The sequence below is a fragment of the Rhagoletis zephyria genome, unplaced genomic scaffold (assembly GCF_001687245.7).
Source record: "Rhagoletis zephyria isolate East Lansing unplaced genomic scaffold, Rhagoletis_zephyria_1.1 Rzeph_scaffold_01321, whole genome shotgun sequence".
Lineage (NCBI taxonomy): Eukaryota > Metazoa > Arthropoda > Insecta > Diptera > Tephritidae > Rhagoletis > Rhagoletis zephyria.
This window is the reverse complement of record NW_016158405.1, coordinates 14,943-37,357: the sequence shown is the minus strand read 5'-3', so window position 1 is coordinate 37,357 and position 22,415 is coordinate 14,943. Positions and strand designations below refer to the sequence as shown.

The 22,415-nt window shown below is 33.7% G+C and overlaps 1 protein-coding gene across 2 annotated transcripts in view; it reads left to right on the top strand.

Moving 5' to 3' along the window:
- Positions 1 to 673: 673 nt before the first annotated feature.
- Positions 674 to 22,415, top strand: part of LOC108363633 (alanine--glyoxylate aminotransferase 2-like) — a 26,085-nt gene continuing 4,343 nt past the window's right edge. Inside the window, exons 1-2 of one of the 2 annotated variants that reach the window (XM_017617056.1) lie at positions 674 to 1,065; positions 7,107 to 7,225. In XM_017617056.1, the coding sequence (XP_017472545.1) occupies positions 977 to 1,065; positions 7,107 to 7,225 (208 nt within the window). In that variant the 5' untranslated portion in view covers positions 674 to 976. The remainder of the gene's footprint in view (positions 1,066 to 7,106; positions 7,226 to 22,415) is intronic. The other variant, XM_017617057.1, reaches the window with a different exon arrangement.

Sequence of the window (22,415 nt, the reverse complement as noted above, 5' to 3'; positions counted from 1 at the left end):
ATTCCACAGTTTATTGGTTTATTTAAAAAAGTTTTATATGCACAAACTCATTTGTTTATCACTTATCAGCTGCGGGATTACTCAGTTCGCGCGCATTTGGATTTAAGAATTTAAACAACAATAATAAATGAATGAAGAGTAAACTGAATTGCAATAGATTTAGCGCAGGCACAGAGCACTGATAACAGAAATCCAAGCCAGCGGCAAACTACGCCACAATCGTTGACTGACTAAGTAAGCGCCAAGTTGGGGAGTACTTATGTATGTGAAAGTATGTGGGTAGATGACAGATTACGGGACGGACATTGCAGTGCTGATGCGTAAATCAGTATGTAGTAGAGTGCGACTTAACGCCAGTAATAATAGTAAAAGTGTCGTCGTCGCCAATCCAATAAACCCAACAACCAGAGGCACCAAATCTAAAGTGAGCGTTCTACATGCAAAACAAACATACATACACGCTTACTTACTTACGTACATGCATAGCTCACTATAAAGCGCGCTAACCGGGCCTGTCTGCTTGCTTGCTTGTTTGCCTGCCTGTTTGCCTGCCTACTTACTTGCTTACGAATGCCTTAACGCCGGCCGCCTATCGCTCGCTCGCTAGCCGGGCCTGCCTGCCTGCATGCCCATCCGGCGTTTAAACCGCCACATATAAAAACACTGGTCATACCCAACGTATTCGTCATTCACTGGCAACAGGCAAGCCCCAGAACAGCTGAGCGTCAGCAGGCAAGAAGCACAAGTACGTCAGGCGCAGAAGCAAAAAATTACGCGACTGGTACCTACACGTATCTACAGAGCAACGACAATTTTCTGAAATCAGTTGCTGACAGGCAGTGGACGCGGTAGTAGCAATCAGTTGCTAGCAACATACTACCTAAAATATTTGCGAATATAAAGTGACTTATAAAGTTTTAAGTGTTCCCCCGCTTTCTTAAAATTTGGAAAAGTATAAACAAACAGTTTTTGAAAAATGTCTTTCACGCGCGAACAGTTGGAGTCGGCCATGAGCGAGAAGTTGTCCAAGTCGGACACCATCAAATTGCGGAATAAACATATCGGGTAAGGACGTTTACGATTATATTTAAATTTATGTAAGTATTGAGAGGTGATTTTATATACGGAAAATATTTAACTTAGAATAATTTTAACTGGTTTTGAAAGCGAAGTATTTTAACTATCTTACGTAAATTAAAAAAGTGAAATCCCGTGTTTGTTAATTAACAAAATGATAAATATTTCTCTTTGAATTTTTTTTTTACCCTAAAAATTTATGAGAAATAAATATAAATATTTTTCTGGTTACAATAATCGGTTGATTTCGAAGTCATTTAATTATTTCAAAAATTTTGAGATTTGTTATTGCAAACCGAATTAAAAAATTTCTGAGCGGTGAAGTTTAATTAAATAAACTATAATTTTAGCTAAATTTTTTTACGAATACGATGCCAATATGTACTTAGTTAAAAAGATTTATATCAACGAATTGCTAACCTCCCCTTATTTGAAGACCAAAAATGTTGCTTCCTATATTTTTCAACCGCCAGAGAAATCTATAGTCATTTAGACGACGGTTTTAAAAATGGAAAAACGAAATTTTTGCTTTTTATTTAGTTTAAATAAAATCTAATAACAATAGAAAAAAACAAAAATTCAAAATTAAATAAAGCAAATAACTAAGTTTGTTTTTAGTTTGCCAAGAATTTTTATTTATGTATTATTTTTTTAATACATACTTGAAAATAAAACTTGTATTTTTGTAATAAAATTGTTCGCTACAAAAAGATGATGTGGCTTTAACCAGTTGTCAGATTTTCATAAAAATCCTTTTGTTTAAAAATTTGCTGTAAAAATATTACATAAATAGCGAAAACATTTACTTATTATCAAAAAAGTTGGCCTCTAAACAAAATTCTCAAAAATAAAACAGGTTTAAGGAGTGTGAAAATCGTATTATTAGACAATTGAGAATTTGATGGGGAAGTAAAAATTTATTTTATTTGCTAGTATAAGTTCGTGTATATGTTAAAAAAAAAACGTTTTCCGTAACTAAAAAAAAATATCAAATCTTCAAACAAAAAAATCGCGAGGTTGTTCTAAATTTTTTATATGCAAAAAATCTTGAATTTTTTTAAATAAAAATTTCGAAACCAAAAGATGATATGGTTTAAACCAATGTCAGATTTTGATTTTTAAACTTCGCAATGGGAAATCAACAAAAATCTTAGTCAGAAAATATTTTCCCTAATTCAAAAAAGAAAGTCATTTTCGCAATTAAAAAAGAGCTTTAAGAGTTTCCTCAAAACTTTTTAGATTTTGATTCGAAAAATGTTCTTGTATAATGCAAATAAAAAATCTCTTTCATAGTTAAAAAACAAAAAAAACATTTTTAAATTGAATAAAAAAAAATTATTCTTGCAGGTGTGTAAAAAAAACAGTTGTGTTTGTTTTTACTTTGCCAAAAATTTGCTGTTTTTTGTTTTCCAAAATCGTTTTTATATTTTATTAAAAAAAAGAAAATAAAAAGGCGTTTAAGAGTTTGAAAACGTATCTTTAAAAATTTGTACAATTTTATTTGCTGCGCAAGTGACAAAAAAATTTTCTTTTTAATTGCCAGTAAATTTTCATCCCCAATTTAACAAATCCACAATAAAAAAAGTTTCCGTTAAATATTTTTTATCAAATATTGGCAACAAAATGTCGAAAAACGACTTAGTTAAAAGTTTTAAATTATCTGGAACCCTGCTCATTAGCATTCTTAAGTGAAGGTCTTGGCCACTTTCTTGGTTACCTTAATTTCTCTTTTAATGAATGTGTAGTACCTCTGTTTACGCCTTAGCTTTGAGACAGTGGTGGATTGGTGAATTTAAGTCCTAAACCACCCCAAACCTACTTCATATAAGCGTAAGAACGAAAGTAAGCCCTTCTGTGACCATGTCTTCATGTCACAAAAGAGCTGCTTTTTTGTCGCAAATGCAGATGATCAGCCTAAACAATAAATTTCCTTGGAAGCATTGTGACTTTTTTCTCTGAGCTGTAGTGAGCGCGGGACTAAATATTCAATCCTGAACCCACCTATCTTCCGCATCATTCAGTTATTCTGTTTTGTTTTGCTGATCGTTTCCGTCTCAATAAAGAAAAGAGTTCTCATATTATAAAAAATAATTTTAAGTAAGATTTACTGAATTTGTTGGTAGTTGCGAGTTTTACTGGGAGCTTCGGAAAGGATATTTGTCTTTGCCTTTTCGTGATCATTTGGCCTCTTCCTTTTACCGGAACCTTTCTTTAGATTACATAATTCAGTTCTACGCAGCCCGCAAACGTCATAAAAAGTAAAAATAAAAAATTACATTTTTTAATCATTAAAATAAATTTAACTCGTATATTTCTGCTCCTTTTATAACATTTATGTAAATTAATATCTTTTACTGAGAGTTCTGGTTTGTGGGCGCCCACAATTTGAAACAAGCAGAAGCAACCAGATGTTTGTGTACTTAACAGCTTTTAAGTCCATACTACAAGTTTATATACCTGTATATATTTAAGTATATATGTACTTATGTATGACACTCTCACTCAAGTAGTATACTGAATAAGTACGTGTGCCATGCGGCTTATTCCGGTGCAAGGTCGTTGCCTTGAAGAGATTTCATTATCAAGGTCATGAAAGGCGCCAAACTCACTGCGCCAAGTGGGCAAACACTCAAAGGCTGAGGGGAGGATAAAAAAGTATCCTTCGTACTAACTACAATAAACACTAAGCGAATCAAGTACAATATGTAGACGCAAAAGCAGGCAAAACGACATGGGAAAAATAAAAGGAAAATCTAAAAAAAAAGCTTTGTTTTGTTGCTTAAAGCACGCAGCATCCTTTGTACGCCTGCGCCTACCCACTTTCACTGCTCCGTCGCCTGTATGCGTTTAAACGTACAACAATAAACACATACGTATCTACCCAGCAGAGAANAGTTTTGTTTTGTTGCTTAAAGCACGCAGCATCCTTTGTACGCCTGCGCCTACCCACTTTCACTGCTCCGTCGCCTCTGTGCGTTTAAACGTACAACAATAAACACATACGTATCTACCCAGCAGAGAAATTGTAAGGCTAAGCGCAAGTTCGGTTGAAGAGAATCGAAAATAACGCCCTAATGCTTTTTTTGCACTTTTGTAAGCAACGTTTCTTTTCACACAAAAAACTACACTTAACTTCTGTCACCTTTGCAGCGTTGCTATGCCGTCACTAAGTAAAATGATAATGAATGCCCTGTTATTAGTGCATTTTGCACAATCAAATAAATTTCAAAACATTCTCTTGTTTATTAATTATAATCTAACAAATAAGTACATAATTAATAAATTTGCAATTAAAGCAAAAGCGCAAAATAAGGTGCTTAACAATTAACACCACAAAAAAAACAATGCCAATGCAAACAAATTGTGGCTAAAGCTTATCAACTGTACATATATAAATGTTTGTCTATCACTCGTTGGCGATCGACATCAACGTAAAAGATCGTGATCGCTTACAAAGGCGAGAAAAAGTTGAAATTTCGCGACTACAATATGTTGGAGCACCACTCTCCCCACCAGCTCCCTACGAGCCACTGTCGCTCGACACTGAGGCAATTTCAAATGCTACACGTGGCGGGCCCCCTTTTTGGGCTTACATACAAATTATTTTCGTTAATTTTTAATAGAAATATAGTTAATTCTACATCAAATCTACATATAAAGTAGTGCTTTAAAGTTTTTACAAAATTTAAGAAAATTCGACACATTTTCTCGAAAATTTTCAACTTTTAAACAAAATTTTGTAGAATTTGTTTGAGTATGCAGTTTTATAGTTTACGCAATTTCAGTATAACAAAGTGCAAGTTTATAGTGGCTATAAGCTACCGTTGATTTTTGAGAATTTTTTTTGCTGATAATGTGGCTCATTTTCTCCATATAACGAATGCGTGATAGTGTTTTTTGTATGGGAAAAAATGCCGAAGAGCGTCAGTAAAAAAATCTCAAAAATCAGTGGCAGCTTAAAACTTGCACTTTATTACACTGAAATTGAGTAAACTACAAAACTGCATACTCAAAAAATTCTAAAAAATTTCGTTTAAAAGTTGAAAGTTTTGGAAAAAATTTGTCGAATTTTCCTAAATTTTGTAAAAACTTTGAATCATTGATTTCTATGCCATTTGAAGCAGAATGTTGCTATTAAAAATTAACGAAAATAATTTATTACGAAGAACCTTGAAAAGATTAAAAAAAAAACTCTACGGAAACATATTCCGGTGGGTGTACATACAAAATAAAGACTTACCCGAAAATTAAAAAAGAAAAAAATTAATAGCAAAAATTCAATAAAATTAAGTAATATGTCACAAATATCTGAATTCAAGTCAAAATTTTGTCGAATTTTTTCGATCAAAAAATTTAATTTTTTTCAAACCCTAGTAGCGACTCCTAAAAATTTAAAATCTTCGTTGATGTCTTTATTTTGTACGCAGCACAAAATAAAGGGGTGCCCCATACAAAATTTAGTCGATACATACAGTGATGTGAAAAATAATAGGACGCGACATTTTGTACAGTTTTGGCCATTTTTCTTTTGGTTATTTAATTTGTAACATACAATTGTAAATACAAAAATTAGAAAAATTCAACAAAATTTTACAACAACCACAAACCTTTTATTAAGATTTTTTTAGTTTTGGTATTTTTTGTAGATGGTGTTATTATTTTCTTCCATACAAAAAAAATTGTCGAAGGTACTTTGTATGAAAGAAAAGGCGAGACACCGTCAGTGAAAAAAATGTATCAAAAATCAATGCGAAACTTACACTTTATTAAGCTAGAATTTAATGGGCTATAAAACTGCATACATACGCAAAATTTTTGTAATGAGCTATATTTATTATACAAAAAAAAATAAAAAAAAAACATTAAACTAATAAAAGAAAAATAGCCAGAACTGGTCAAAATAACATGTCACTATTGTTTTTCCACATGACTGTACATTAGGGTGGTCCAAAATAAGTAAAGTCGGAATTTAAATGCCCTCACCCCATAGGAGTGTTCTATATCGAAAAAGAATGCCCCTTTTTTATTTTGAAATCAAAAATTTTTTAGAGACTGCTCAAAGTATTTCATGTATTTTATATGGGGAAAAAACAACTTTACATAGAAATGTTATGGAATTCTTGAAAATCAATATTTTTCGATCGGAAGACTCTGGTCCCCTTCAGCAGACTTCCAATAACAATATGTACATAACTGTTTATTTAACAATTTTTTAATACTAAATATTTTTTATTTATCCCACTATTGCTACTTCTGGGGGTTATGGGGGACCTATAAAATATATTCATTGTAAATAAACCGATTTTCCATACAAAATCAAGTAAGTTTACGAGGTTTACATAGTTACGAGGCATTTACCCGTTTAGATGATAGTTGCTATGAGAAAATGGTTACAAAAATAATTGGATATTATTATTGGGAATCTCCTGAAGAGGATCAGAGTTTTCCGATCGAAAAGTATTTATTTTCAAGAATTCTATACCAAGTGGGTTTTCCCATATAAATTACATGGAAAACTTTGAGCGCTTCGAGCGAACTATAAATATTTTTCGATTTCAAAATAAAAAAAAATAGAGGTATCTTTTTTCGGTATAAAACAATCCTAGTGGGCGAGAGCAAAACAATTCCAACTTTACTTTTTCACATGCATTTTTGCACCAACCTACTGTAAATACTCACATATTCTTTATTTGTATTTTTATTATCTCTTTTCATATACATACATATACCTTAGTATATATATATTTTATAGGATTTTTATACAGAAATATTTAAAATTATTTAGCTTCCTATTACTTACTATTTTAATGTAACTTCAATACATACATACATACATAAGTATGTACATACATATGTATTTTCTTGCACAGCACAACAAAAAAAACATTTTTTTTTTTGTTTTCTTTCACTTTTCTATGTACTCCTATTGTCAAATTTATGGATTCGTCGTTGCTGAAAAAAATTAAATAACTATACTTTAATAAATATTATACAAATTTCCTGCAATGATTGACTGTGCAACTCAACAGCCAAGCTTGCCAACTATTCTATCGTTCCGATCCCTTGAAAATTGTACGCGGCCAGGGTCAGTATATGTTCGATGAGATGGGCAATCGTTACTTGGATTGTATAAATAATGTAGCGCATGGTAAGTTTTGTTAAACAATTATATATACATATTTACATATGTATTTGTTAGCTCACAATTCGAAAACTGAAAATGATGAGTATCAAGCGCAATTAAGTAACTTAATTTGAGTGTAAAAAATTAGAAAATTTTTTAAAGATCGAACATAAGAGTTTATTGCCTTCATTTTCAAACTAAAAATTCAGCGTGGACGAAAACAAGTGGTTTTGTTCGAGCAAATAAAAACATACATAGATAAATTTTAAATTCTAAGGATTTAGACGTTTTTTTAATTTGCATTTAAAAAATTAAAAAAAAATTTCTTATTTTGTTTTAAAAATAATTATTGCTTTCAAGTTTTAAAATAAAATGAAAAAATGGTGCGAAACCTTTAAAAACCAGTTATTTATATAAAAATAATGCTTAAGTTTAAAATGTACCGAGAAGGCTTGTGGATGTTCACACCTGTCTGTTTATCAGGTTATCTTTTTATTTTATATTCGGTTTACAACAATAAAATACATTAAAAAATAATTTTTTTTTTAACCAGTTAACAAACATTTCAATTCCTTTTTGTTAGACATCGAACAGCGATCGATTGATTTAAAAAATAAATAAAAGTCTCACTCCTTTACTTCCCCAAACACGAAATGAATAACCCCAGATTAGATATTTGGACAGTGCAACACACAAGGGCGTTAGAAAAAGGTTTTGTATTTCTCACCGCGACCGCCCCTGGGTGGGCAAAAGGGAAACCTCCTATTTAGTAAATGTCTGTCTTCAAAAGCTTCCCATAAAATAAACGTCCGTAATCAACGGCAAATTGTAGAATCCTTCACAACCACTAATCTATAGTAGAGCCGTTATTTTTATCTCATAGTAAGGTGCGTAAGTGGTTGAAATATATTTTCTTTCGTATGGCTATCCATTCAGTCTAATGTACATACAATCGAGCTCTAACCGCCAGAAAAAAAACGTAAGCGACATATTTTTCAAAAATTTTCGTTTTGATGCAGAAATCCCCTTAGACCATCTAGATGCAATTCTGCAAAAAGAAAATTTTGTGAAAAATGTATGTGTTTTGATGATATCGCTCAGCAACTTGGCACCTGGCAATGAACCAAATGTTTAATGTGGTTTCCTTTTTTTGATTTCTCGCTTTGCATTTTTTGTGTATTTTTTTATAGCAAATTAGCAAATTAATAGCTCTCTACGTACTTAAAATCGCTTGTTGAGATTAGCTTAAAATAACATCAAATAAAAATAATAACCTTAGGCAATTGATATGCTATCAACAGGAAAAAATTCGATTCAAAAATCGAAATCTCTAATGGTGATTTCGATTCTACAAAAAATGTTGGCTTTTCATCGCCCTCACCTTAGTGTTTGTGCGTAGAGGGCAAAGAGAAGGTTGCATTTTTCGCTAGAAACGAAATCGGCATAAGTAAATACACATATGTATGTATGTACTAATGTACATTAGGGTGGCGAAAAAAAAGGAAAATCAGAATTTTAGTGCAGGTAGGAAAACTCTGTGTCTCTTCAGAAGACTATCAGCAATAATAGCAAATGGTTTATTTAACATTTTATTGTTATTAACTGATTTTATAGGGCCCCCAAAAAACCAAAAATGCAATGGAGGGCCCAAAAAGTCGTTAGCATTAAAAAATGGTAAAATAAGCAATTGGTACTATAATTGTAGTCTCCTGAAGAGAAACAGACTTTGGCGATCGAGAAATATTATCTGTGCATATGTAAATTCACAACAATAAAATGCAACGGTTGCCATGGTAGTAAGCATAATATTTGCAAATGCAATTCCAAGTGCAAATTCAAGACCATTTCCACAATATCCTGGACAGCCAGCCCGGTTGATTTTCAAGAATTTCATACCATATCTACAAAAAAAAAAATTGTTTCCTTACATAAAATACATGGAAAACTTTAAGCACTTTGAGCGACCTCTAAATATATTTTGATTTCAAAATAAAAAAGGCTTATATTTTTTGGTATAGGCAATCAGGGCGAGCTTTAAAATTCCGACTTAAATTTTTATTTTTTTTTACCACCCTAATGTACATACACGCATCTATACATAAAATGCACATGCTTTAGAAAACAAAGAAGACAAAAGATAACCAGCAAAGAATGTGCAAAACAATAACATCGAGTTGTGACATTTTTCGGCTTAACAACGCTGCGGTAGAAAGTCTTTCATCGCTTGCTGCATTGTAAATGCAGCTATTGCTATTGTTGCTGGTGGCTGGTTCCGCACGTTTTATAATTTCCGCACGCTTATCCACACATACACACATATGTTTTCTTTACTTTCAATCATTTGTGACCAGCGCACAACAATTTTTTTTTTGGGTATTTTCCGCTCTGCAATCAGCAGGTAATTGAGATCGCGCACAGTAGATACAGCCGTGAATCACTGACTCTTTAACAGGGTGACTGGTTATCCAAGCATACTAACTACAACAACCATTTGGTGTCGCGTAATAACACCTCCGCATGTATTTTTAAATTACGCCGAAAAAACTTATTTTATTTGTGCAAAATGCAAAGCATTTATATCTGTATTTTACCTTAGTTTTCGGCGCGAAGCACGAGTTATTCACGTGTTCAGTTGCATTTTGGCTGTCGCCAATGGTCACTTTCAATGATATTTGCTCAGAAGAAGAAAAAAATACAAAGAGCAAATAAAATAAACATCGTCGGAAAATTACTGCTGTGAACGTCTACCCGTACATATGTACATACATATGTAAATATACACATACATACATATGTATATTTGTTTGTTTGTTGTAATAATACCATCACATCATATTGTTATTTGTCCGTTGTGATAGGCCTTTAACGCTTTCTTATTTGATATGTATGAACATTGGGGTGGACCAGAACATTAAGGGAATCGTTTTGCGAAATTATGTACACACTACATAGACTTCTGCATGAGTTCATTCAAACTTCTAGCCAAACAGAGTGCAGTAGATTTTAATATTCTACATCATATACAAAACACTCAACGTTTTGAATTTTGTAAGTTATGAATATATATTTTGTTTCAAATTTTCTACCTTCAAATGGAATAATGCGAATGAATTAATGAAAAACATTAAAATCATTCAAACTCATTTTGGTTATATCTTCCTATATCTTCCAAGTGATGGTAAAATCTCCAAAAAAGCCCATAAAAGGGTTATTGAAACTGGAAAAAAATCTTCTTTTCTAGATATACCTCTATTGCAGATTTCACAACAAAAAAACTTCAATTTTATTTTATTAAAATTTTGTTAATTACATAAAGCCATAGCACATTTTTTTTTAATAATAACAAGTTCATGAATTCGTAACAGTTTTACTTGACTAGTTCACAAAACATACAAATATTTTCGCTTGTATATGTATTTATAACTTGGAAGTTAACAAAAAAGATGCAGAGAACTGTAAAATTAATTTATGTCTTGTAAGTTGCACTTTTAAAATATTTTAATAAATCTTTGTTCTCATTTAAATAGGAANAATATACATTTTGTTTTAAATGTTCTACCTTCAAATGGAATAATGCGAATGAATTAATGAAAAACATTAAAATCATTCAAACTCATTTTGGTTATATCTTCCAAGTGATGGTAAAATCTCCAAAAAAGCCCATAAAAGGGTTATTGAAACTGGAAAAAAATCTTCTTTTCTAGATATACCTCTATTACAGATTTCATAACAAAAAAACTTCAATTTTATTTTATTAAAATTTTGTTAATTATATAAAACCATAACACATTTTTTTTTTTAAATAATAACAAGTTCATGAATTCGTAACAGTTTTACTGGACTAGTTCACAAAACATACAAATATTTTTCATTGTATATTTATAATAACATATTATTCAAACTTGGGAGTTAACAAAAAAGATGCAGAGAACTGTAAAATTAATTTATGTCTTGTAAGTTGCACTTTTAAAATATTTTAATAAATCTTTGTTCTCATTTAAATAGGAATTATAAGAATTTTCTTGCCGATATGAGCTCGTAGACTGAATGTCTATAACAAAAACATTTACCTACTTTGCATAGATCTCATTCTGAAACTATTTCAGGAATGTAGAAACTTGTAAGTTTAATCTGGTTTCCAAGTGTATTTTAGATCCATTTGTGAAGAGTGGAAGCTCGTAGTTGTGGAAACGCTGCACTATTTTTATCAGTCTCAATGAAAAATTTCAAAGTTATAGCAAATATCTATCTCTTCAATCTGATAATTAAACTATTAGAGACAGTCTTTTCGACGGCCCAGACCTTATATCACTCACAGCTGTAGGACATTTAAAATTTATTTTGTCGTTAGAGCGAACTAATGTCATTCATTATAGACTGTTGTATCTTTCGCCAGCTGAGCAAATGAAAAATTAAGAGGATGCGTATATCGAATTTCGAAAACGAATTGTTTCGTGACACCCTAATGCACCTAAAAACGTGTATACGTGGTTTTTTGGGGGCTTGGTACAATTCCATTGCAAAGAAAGCGACTAAACAATGAATCACGTGTTTTGCTAACTACTGGAGGGTCGTTTGGTTTATTCAAATGCACTAAAATTAAAAATAAAAATTCATACGTACGTGGACTCCCATAAGGCCTCAAATTATGAAGTAAAATAACAATCAACACAACAAAATCTATTTTTATTTTTATTCACCTAAAATTATAATTTTTTCGTAATAAGCGAAAATACGGGCCAAAAATAGTAAAACTATGTTTTTAGTTTTTTCTTTGACACTAAAAGAATTTTGATATTTTAAATATATAATTAATTCATTTTTTTTTTATAACTCAGTGCAATTCAGAATAAAAAATTGGCATCATATAAAAGAGAAAAGTCTGTAAAATCAAAAAAAGTTTTTTATGCTTGCAACATGTATTTTTGAAAAAAAAGGACTACTATACACTAGACCACATCCTCGAATTACGCTATTCTAACTTTAAATACTCAAAGAAATAAAACTAATGAAAAGGAAATTTTCAATACCTATTCGCCCTGTAGACAAAAAGACTTACATTTTCTCTTTCATTTGGTACCCATATTATTATTCTGTATTGCTATATATTTTTTTGAATTAATCATATTTTGTAAATTTGAAAGTCCTTTTGAAAAATCATGATGTAAGAGAAAAAAAAATAAAAACGCAGTTTCAATATATCCGACCCATAGTTTCTGTAAGTATGTATATTGATTGTTACGTGTGTTTTGAAATCTATTGGTTTTTATCGCGCGCTGTTATCAGTCTTGTTGTCATTCTCAATCCCGGTAAGGCAGGAAATATAGAGGTTTGAATTTATAGTTCTAATCCTGTCAAAGAGCGTCCCAATATTGTTGATCCGTAGTCGCCGACCTGAGAGCGTAGGGCACAGCCTAACTGTATACACTCTAGTCAAGGGTAACTAAGCGCGAAAATTTCACCTTTACAGAAGATTTAATCAGTGGCAAGCCCCTCACAGCTTTTTGCTGACGCAATTGCGCACTATTCATTAACCTTTTACTATAAGCACGTCTATACTTTCTACTGACGTCAAAGTTAAAAAAAAACACACATAAATGAATAATTGGCACACATAAATATTTTATATAAAAAATGTTTTTGCGCAGTGATATTACGAAATCACGTTTCTGGCGCGCGCTGCCAAGGATCGGTGATGAAACATTTTATTTTTAAATAAACAAGAAAAAAGAGATAATGAAAAAGTAGAAACAAATCTAGTCCGTTTAGTTCTTTTTAGTGCAAACTAATCACATTTTATGAGTTCATATACATACTACTTTACTTGTACATACAAAGTTCATAAAGCCACAAAAGCTTTATACGAGTAGTTAAACTGGTATGTACTGGAGGCTACATTTGCATTATCAAAAATACATTTACCATTTTATGAAGATGGACAAATAAATGGTACGCATGATTAGTCGCACTCTAATAAATTTGATTAAATAACCAGCTCGTAAATATTTCCTTATCAACAAAAATGTGTGTCGTCGTTTAGCGGTCTAAAGTCTAGTGTTTGCTTAAACTAACTGCCTTAAATAAATTCGTAAGCAAATTTATTTAGCTGGGCGAGCATAAATTATAAACTGTATTGTGAGTATATGATGTTATATAGCAGCCATGTGAGCAGTACTACGAACGCTGATCGCCAGACTACACACTTTAGCAGGCATGCGTACAAACCCTATAGAAAATTTAATGAGCTGAAAGCTTTGAACTATGATTACTTTACCTTTTTTTTGTAAAGAAGCAATTCGCATATTTTTTGTGGTGGTTGGTGTTGCTGTGGTTTCATTTGCTAGTTCGGATTGCATTTGACCTCGGGTCCTTTTGAACCATTCTAAAATGGGCTCCAAATTTTTTAACCTTTACACGGTTTTACATCCAGGCAAATCAAGTTTTTATATCTCTGCGTGTCGCCTGGATTTCGAGTTCAAATTATGGGAATCCCAACTTCATTAATTCTTTTTAATAGTTCTGTAAAATTACTTTCCATCAGCGCGCGAAAAATAGCATTCAAACTACTAAACATATGCCGTCCATTGTACTGTTTTCGTGTTAACTTTAATTTGTTTTAAAAATAAACGATCTACAAATAAATCGGACCAGATGTTTGACGAAAAGCAACTCAGGTGTTCCTCGCTCAACACGTCGCGATAAAATGGCTCATACCCAATTTTTGCAAAAGAACACAAAAAGTGTCGCGCTGTCGCATCCTCTTCAAGGTAGGAAGTGTAAATGGGATTGCAATCTATGCCTATTATAGTCAAGTGCTTATGCCACGAGAAGCGACAAGTCAATAGTTCCACAAGTTGTCTGCAGTCCCATCTGCTCAACAAAAGCGAACATCTAGCTAGATCTTTTGAGATTGAAGGTAACATCCACCCAACCACTCTTAGTTTCCCAGTCAATGCTGATATACAAATATATGCACCCAGTTTCTGACGCTGACTTCGATAAAAGAAGGTGGGAGTATTATAATTAGTTGTGGCGCAAGGAATACCAGCTGCCTCCTTACCAAATGTTCTCGAGCACCTAGAGTAAAATAAATTCATTATGATATCCAACATAATTTAAACGAGACATGCATTGCTAAACTTAGTAGTTTGAAAGCAAATAATTAGTGCGCTGATCAATGCCTTGAGTGTAGCTTGGCTGTCACTAGTGACAAGTAAAATCCTACTTCGCTACTTATTTTCCACCTCTGGTAAATTGTCTTGGGGAACACAAGTACCACGGCTTGGAATAACGCGGTATTTTCTCCACGAAAGCATTGACGATTGCTCAGTTTTGGAATCTCGGGTAAATATGTTGCAATGTGAAAGTCCGCACTCAGCACCTATTGGGGGTTAAGACAGCACTTATGTTGGTATTCAGTAAGTTAGTCTCATCTGAAGTCACTAAATTTGAGACTATCAATTAGTGACTCTTTTTGTGACATGAGATTTTTTGGGTATTCAGGAAGAGAAAGTCACAAAAAGTTCGCTAAATATGTGTGGTGAAAACAAATAGAAATAGTCAGCTGATAGCACACATTTATGAATGTCATTCGAGAGATCCGACGTTCGAGTCCTCGGGCAGCGGATTTTTTCTTTGTTTTTAACTTATTTTTTTTTTTTTGTCCGACTTTAAAAAAAGGGAAAGCTATCAACTCATAGGAATATTTCTTTTAGAACACGTAAACCGTTTTCGATAATTCGCTTTTTTATCGGTACCTCAAGGGTGGTCACATACTAATTTGGTTTAGGTCCGAGTATTTGACCAAGAAGAAATTAACGGTACTCCTAAATTTTTATATGACAACCAATTTAAGTTTTTGTATTTTTTAACTGACTTCAAACTCATTTAGTTTTTATGATATTAAAGTATGTATTTAGGTTTATTTTTTTAATGAAATTAGTGTTAAAAAAATTTTCCTCGCTTCATTTTCGGGCTTCTTAGAGTAAAATAGAAATCAGTTATCTTTTAATCCATATTTTTCTTTTTGTGACTTGCTCACGGCCAGCTTACAACTAAGTGACATTTGTTGAGACTAGAGACATGAAGCAGCTTACGGAATACCAAATAGTTTTAAAAATCTACGAAAAAGACGAAAAGTCTCCACTAGTCACTAGAGACTGCTTACTGAATACCGGAATTAGCTTCAGTGTGCTACCTTTCTAAATCAATTTCAGATGATGGAGTGATGGAGATACCGTAATGTTGTCATCCAACTTCTCCTTAATGTCATATNCCAATTTCAGCATTTTAATGACATTGTCTGCTCATGTTTTTGGTTGTGATGGAGATACCGTAATGTTGTCATCCAACTTCTCCTTAATGTCATATCTTTTGTGCGAGAATATTTTTTATGGTAATTTTACAATATAAGGCGGAGCATTCTCAGTGGGAGCAAAGTGGGATCATGTGCGATTTTAGGAGGTCTTCACGTCTGGAATGTTGTTAAACTTAATTGAAGTAGCAAAAGTGGGTTTAAGTGGGTAAAATACTAGCTTAAAATGTTCCTACATGGCAAATGCTCATGAATGTACATACATATGTACATTCACATATATAAATAGTTTTGCCAGCATGTGCGCTATGAAACAGCCTTGCTATCGCGTGTGGATCACGTGAAGATCGCGCTGTTGTCGGACTACACTGCTTTGCATAATTATAAGACCGTTACATATTAACAATATTTGGCTATTTATTTTTATATTATTAATTTCAATTATTTTCTTATAAAAATTTTCGAACATACATTGTATTGAATAAAATGAGTGACACCGTTAACAAAAAATAAAAATAATTGCCAAAAATTAATTATATTTGGTAGCCACTTAAAACTTGTTCTTTATTATACTAGAACTGAATGGGCTATAAAGCTGCATATGCAAAACTTTCCAAAAATTCTTTTAAAAAAGTGTAAAATTTTGGTGAAAATTTGCTGAATTTTTATAATTTTTGCACAAAGATTGAAGTATGGTGTTTATTATATGACCTTTATTTTTATAAGAAAATAATTGGAATGAAATAATATAAAAATAAATAGTCAAGACTTGTTAATATGTGGCGCTCTTATAATTTTGCAACGGAGTGTAGTGACCCTGGTGCACACAAGTTTTTCATAGTTGACCAATGCCCGTGTACTTACAAGCGTACGAGTACGTCAATTTAAGTACTTATATATATTTTAGTATAGGATTGTGTTTTTTATAGAAACATTCTCGTAATACAGTACCGAACGAGACGCGAATTGTATAGGAAGGTCGGTCGTTTATTGTCACGAACTGTGAATATTACAGTATATTTTGCTTAGCAGCCCATTCTTCTTTGCACGGAAAACTTGTGCGCTCAACCGAAAAAAAACAATTCAGCGAATTTTCTTAACTACTTCAATGAGGAAGGTGTACATACCTGCATACGCATGTACATATGAATATCTATGTACATAGTATGTATATGTTAAGTTTCCATTTTTACAATCCTCGTGCACTTAATGAATGCTATAAATAAATTGTTTGATTACTATCGCGTTGTGTGCTAAAATTAACTAAATACATACATACATATGTACATATGTGCGTAGAAATTTTGTACATTTTATTTTTAAATTAGAATGGCTTTGAAGACGTTTTATCAATACAAATTATAAATGCAAACATACATACATAGAGACGTACATAAATTAGTTTTATATTTGTACTTTGGATTTATTTAGCAATCTATTTATGTAATGCCACACTGTCGTTGTTCACGTGATCAAGCTTCTATTTCAATTAAATTTTCATACATCTGGGTTATCATCACACTGTGCAAGCAATCTGCTTATAGGAATTTCTCTAATCTGCAATTGCAAATGCACTATTGGGCTAGGGGCTGCAGGAAATTTGTTATTATCTATTATTTGATTAGACTATTATTATTTAAGTGTTAGCAAACGTGACATACTTGTAAGGGTAGTGCTGATTGTCGATAGGAAGTTGATTATAAGAATGGGGGAAGTGGGATTTATCTACATTCGTTCGTACATACAAAATCCGCATAAATAATTATTTTATGTACTTGCAAAACACTTTCACTTAACTTTTAATAGACACGAAATAAAAAAAAAATCCACGAAGTTTTTAAGTGACCTAGTAAAGTTCGTAGAGCTGGATGGGTAATTCGCGAAACTGTTTTCATAATTCTTCTAGCACCTTCAAATTCTCAGCTTATTCTTAAAAAAACAATTTTCGCGTGACTTTTGACACCAAACAATTTTTATCTCGATTATTTTTTAACTAATTTTTAGTTTTTATATGCCTTTAGAAAGAAGAATATTTGTACTATTTAATAAATAAGAAGTTTCGACAGCATATTGTATGTATGTAAATAGGTGGACAATTTTTGGAATAAATTTGAAATTTAGACCAATTTTTAATATTTTTTCCACTTCTACAACACTTTTTGCCAAAATTTCAAAAGAAAATAGTCTTGATTCCGAGTAAAACTAGGTACCACTCATTAAAATCAATAAAAAAATTTTTGAAGTTATGACATTTTTTATAGAGACAAATTGAAATTTTTCCATACGAACTACTGAAACCTCAAAGTGAACCAAATTCAGTTGATTACAAAATTCATTGTCTATTGATTTTTATAAATGGTACCTAGTTTTGTTCGAAATTAAACATTCTTTTCGAAGTAATGACTAAACGAGACTATTTTCCTTTGAAATTTAGGCATAAAATGTCTAGAAGTGGAAAAAACAATAAAAGTTGCCGTAAATTACAGAATTAGTCCAAAAATTTTCTACATACATATATGGGGTAAAAAATAACCGAGTTGAAAATTATTTAGTGCAGGGAGTCATGTAAAAATGGTTTTTTAAGAATAAGTTGGGAATCTGAGGGTGTTAGAAAAATTTTGAACGCAGTTTCTTGAATTACTCGACCAGCCGTACGACATGTACTGTACTATGTCACTTAAAAAGGTTTATTTAGAAAGTACAAGTTATTATCTTTAATTCGATATACATATTTTATTATGATCTACTTTTGGGTTTCAAGAATTTAGTGATAATAAAAACTACTTGCGCCAATTAAAATTGGTATCGTTGAAATCAGCGTAAAATGTTTTATCAATCGGCATTTTTGGTTATTTTATAGCTAAACGGTCGTTATCTAGACTTGTTACAGAAAATTACGCAAACGAAGGTGATGCCAACGAATATTTAGTATGAAGAATTTTAGGTTTTCCTACTAATATAACTAGAAACTCTAGAATGAGCAACATTCTGCACAAGTAAAGGACCCGATTTTATGTGTGGGAGTGAGTAGACTGCGGCTGACTTCCAAAACGAATCAATACAATGTTTGGATACTGTTACATTGCGGTATTCAAACTGTTTGTATATGCAGAGTTGCGACACAGTGCAACCATATACATTTCATATATTAAATATTCAATATAGCAATGGAATTCGTACGTATGCAAAGCAATTGACGTTTTGGAAGTCAGCCTGTTTTATTACCAAACCTTTTTATTACTGAATCATGATCCTTATCCATGTATCCCGTAATAAAATTCATATGGCTCGAATATTCTGCTGGTTATTTTGTTTTGCTTGCCGTTATTTTTTGTCTCAGTATAACTTTAAAAAGTTCTAATTTCATATTCCGTCTGTGCGGCCACAAGAGCATGCAGATCTTAAATATAAGAACATTTTCGGCCTAATATTTACCAAAAGATGCCCGCCAATTACTTTGTAATCAATATTCTAGTCATAGCGAGCGGGCGCAGTGTTACAGCTTACGTTCCATTTTCTACAACAAATAAATATAAATAAGTGTTCACTAGTATTTTATTTAGAACGAGATAAACGTTAGAATTTTCCATAGCCTCAACAAACAGCTGATAATTACGTGTGTCCATTGCTTAACAGCTTGAAAAATAAACAAAAACAATTTTACAACAACATTGTAAACTGAGTAGTCGCAATCGAGTAAACTACAAAATTATACAAATATAAATATGCATACATATGTATGTATGTAAATAAGTAAGTAGTTCGAGGCATATGTGGTCAATGTGCATGCGATAATACTCATGAATATATATACATACATATATTTGTTTACGACTTATCAGCTGTATATTTCCACACGAGATGTTCACATGTTTTTTCAAGTCTTACAATTATGGGCTACTAAATAAGCAATAAAGTGCAGTATCAGCATTACAAGAAACACGCGAGCCCAAGCGAACAAGTTTTACATATCGCTAATTTACTAGAAGATTGCTATAACTCAAAAAGCGGTATTTTTCAGGAAAAGCGTTTAAAGTTTTCAATTTGCTGCCAAAATGCAGAAAAATATGTACATATATTGTGTTCCTATGCGGAAACTATAAGAGACCTTAGTACGAATTTTTTACACAATTAGAAGCAATATATAACGGGTTAATTCTGTATCATTTTATGAAAAATTCATTTTTTTTGTTTTGAGTTATGACCGTCTTTTAATAAATAAGCGATTGGAACAGCACACGATCGCCACTTGCTTACTCTGTTAGAGGACAGAAATGTGAGAAATCAGGCGGGAAGGGGAAATCCATTCAGCAGTCGAATTATGGAAAGTTTTTGTTTTTTTTTGCTTATATTGCTCATGTAGAGAGCGAAAGGGGGCGGTTAGTGGGGTGTGCACTGATCGTGGCGTCAATGGTCGATCGAGTCGATGCGTAGCATCACGAAAAAGTTTACTAAAAATAAATTTCGAAAAAGAAATTGAACAAATTTTTAATGGAGAACACATTTTCAGACATTGTAGAGAGTGTGCTGTTTGCTTTTATGCGATCCGAGTGCTTGAGTGACCAAGTGATCGTGTCAAAGCGCATGACAAGTATTTGTTTGTTCTCGTATGTTTTTCGGCAACGTGTGAGGCAAGTAATTGATGTGCATATAAGCACACAAGGCGCATCTATACAATGTGGGGTTACAGCTGATTTGATTTTTTTTCTCTACACTAGTACAGTAGAATGTCATCCAAGACGAAATGGCATAACTCTAGGATGCTAACAACACGAAATGACGACCATGGTCTCCTATTTTCTTTCGTTTTGACATCCTTAAGTACCAAAAAGCAATAAGAAAATATACGGGATTTTTTACTTATATGCGCCTGCTACCACCTGGCGTTGGATGAATGGATAGCCTTCAATAAAGGCCCCTAAAGCTCGCTAATTGAAAGTACAAAGAAAGATCAACTGATTGCCCGAAATGGTTTCGACCTCACAAGTACAGACCTTTTATCTACATACATAGCTTCCCACAGCAGTTTAACGGCGACCTCGTTTCCTTCAATCCCGCAGTGACAAGGTATCCCGAGAATTTGAGAACTTCGATGCACTTCTTGACGAGCTTAGAGTTAACCACACTATTCGTTAGGTCCCTTATGACCGCTTTACCGTCTTAAGAGGTAATAGAAAACGCGTCTTTCCAGCCATTTTTAAAGAATTAAACTCGCACAGATTGAGATTACTATCACCTCCGTGTGAAATGCTTAGGGTCATCTGCACACTGTAAAGAAAGAAAGTCTAATGCCGGGTCGATAACGGCACGCACCTGGTTTGTCTTCGATCCTTGATCAGTTTGTATACAATGTATGCACATATCTGGATTAAAGTTGAGCCGATGTATTTGCTCAGAGCTCGGAGTCTGGAATTTCATACTGAAACTTTCTGCCCAAAACAGATTTCTTGAAAAAACCGCATTTTCTCAAACCTTGAAAGATGGTTGGGTAGCTACCCATTGTATCGATTTTTTGAAGTTCCGCCCAAATATGCCATCCCCAGTTTTAACATTATCAAGTTTATATCCATCTGTGTATCAAAGCTCTACATTTGGTTAGGTGTATGGGTTCCCTGTATTACAGAGAGCTTAATCTACAAGTTATAGATATTCCATTACCTTAAAGTACAGACCGCAGTTTGAGAATACCTACAGGCTGCTGGATTTACTCCAAGATATATGCATGACTTTATCAGAGTATTCCAGCACTGTCTGTATCTGTGATCAGTATCCGAAAAGCTATTTGTGGGTTTATGCTGAGATCCTCACTGGCACACCAGTTCCAGAACCAGTATTTACAAGGTCGTCAGCGTATCTAACGAACATTCTACTGTCCTTCCCACGACAGCCGGTTCTACGTACCGGAATGACTCGGGTTTCACCCGACCAAGGGCTGTTGTTTCGGCGATCTAACCCCGTTTAGGTCGGCGAAGTATCTCAGAAGTTGTCCGTCCATAGGGCAACATTCACTACGCATTCTCCTACTCAGGGCTGGCATCGAGTCAAACCCTGGGCCAGAAATATACACCTGCTGTGTATGCCGAAGACGTTTACACCACAACTCCACCTCAGTCAAGTGTAATGCCTGCGAGGGGTGGAGTCACCTCAGGGTCTGCTCGGGACTGCGGACACACAGACAGTGGACCACGTCGTACGTGGACCCCTGTTGCTCAAATAGAGCAGCCTCCACGGCAACCCATAGTCCGCCCGTGCAGCCCCACACACTCACACAGCAACCACACACAGTCGCCACAACACAACAACATACCACAGCCACCACAGACCACATAACACACACAACCGCACCACCACCCACACGCCGCCGCCAACAACTCTTGGTTCCCCCTACAATCTGCACGGTATGTCAGACCAGAATATTCCGTAATGTGACATCAGTCAAGTGCAACACCTGCCTTGGCTGGTGCCACTTTAGGGCATGTTCAGGTCTGCGCACCACGCGAGATTGGACGGGGAACTTCGAGGGCCCGTGTTGCGCTGCCCGGTCGCTGGCATCAATTGCGACGCCCCCCAATACCACCACAGGGAGGCAATCACCCCAGCAGCACACACAGCCAACGGCGGCAAGAACATACACCTCACTCACACCCCACATCACAACACGTCTCCCGAACCACATGAAGCTCCTCCAATTCAACTGTAACGGGCTACAGAGCAAGATTGAGGAGATAACCGCCTTTATGTGTCGGCATGGTATATTAATAGCTGCGGTCCAAGAGACGAAGTTGCACAGCAATTCAACTTTGTTGAATTGTGCCGGGTACAACGTGCACCGTCGAGATCGCGAGCGAGATAATGGTGGTGGCTTAGCGTTCATCACGCACCACACCGTGCAGTATCGTC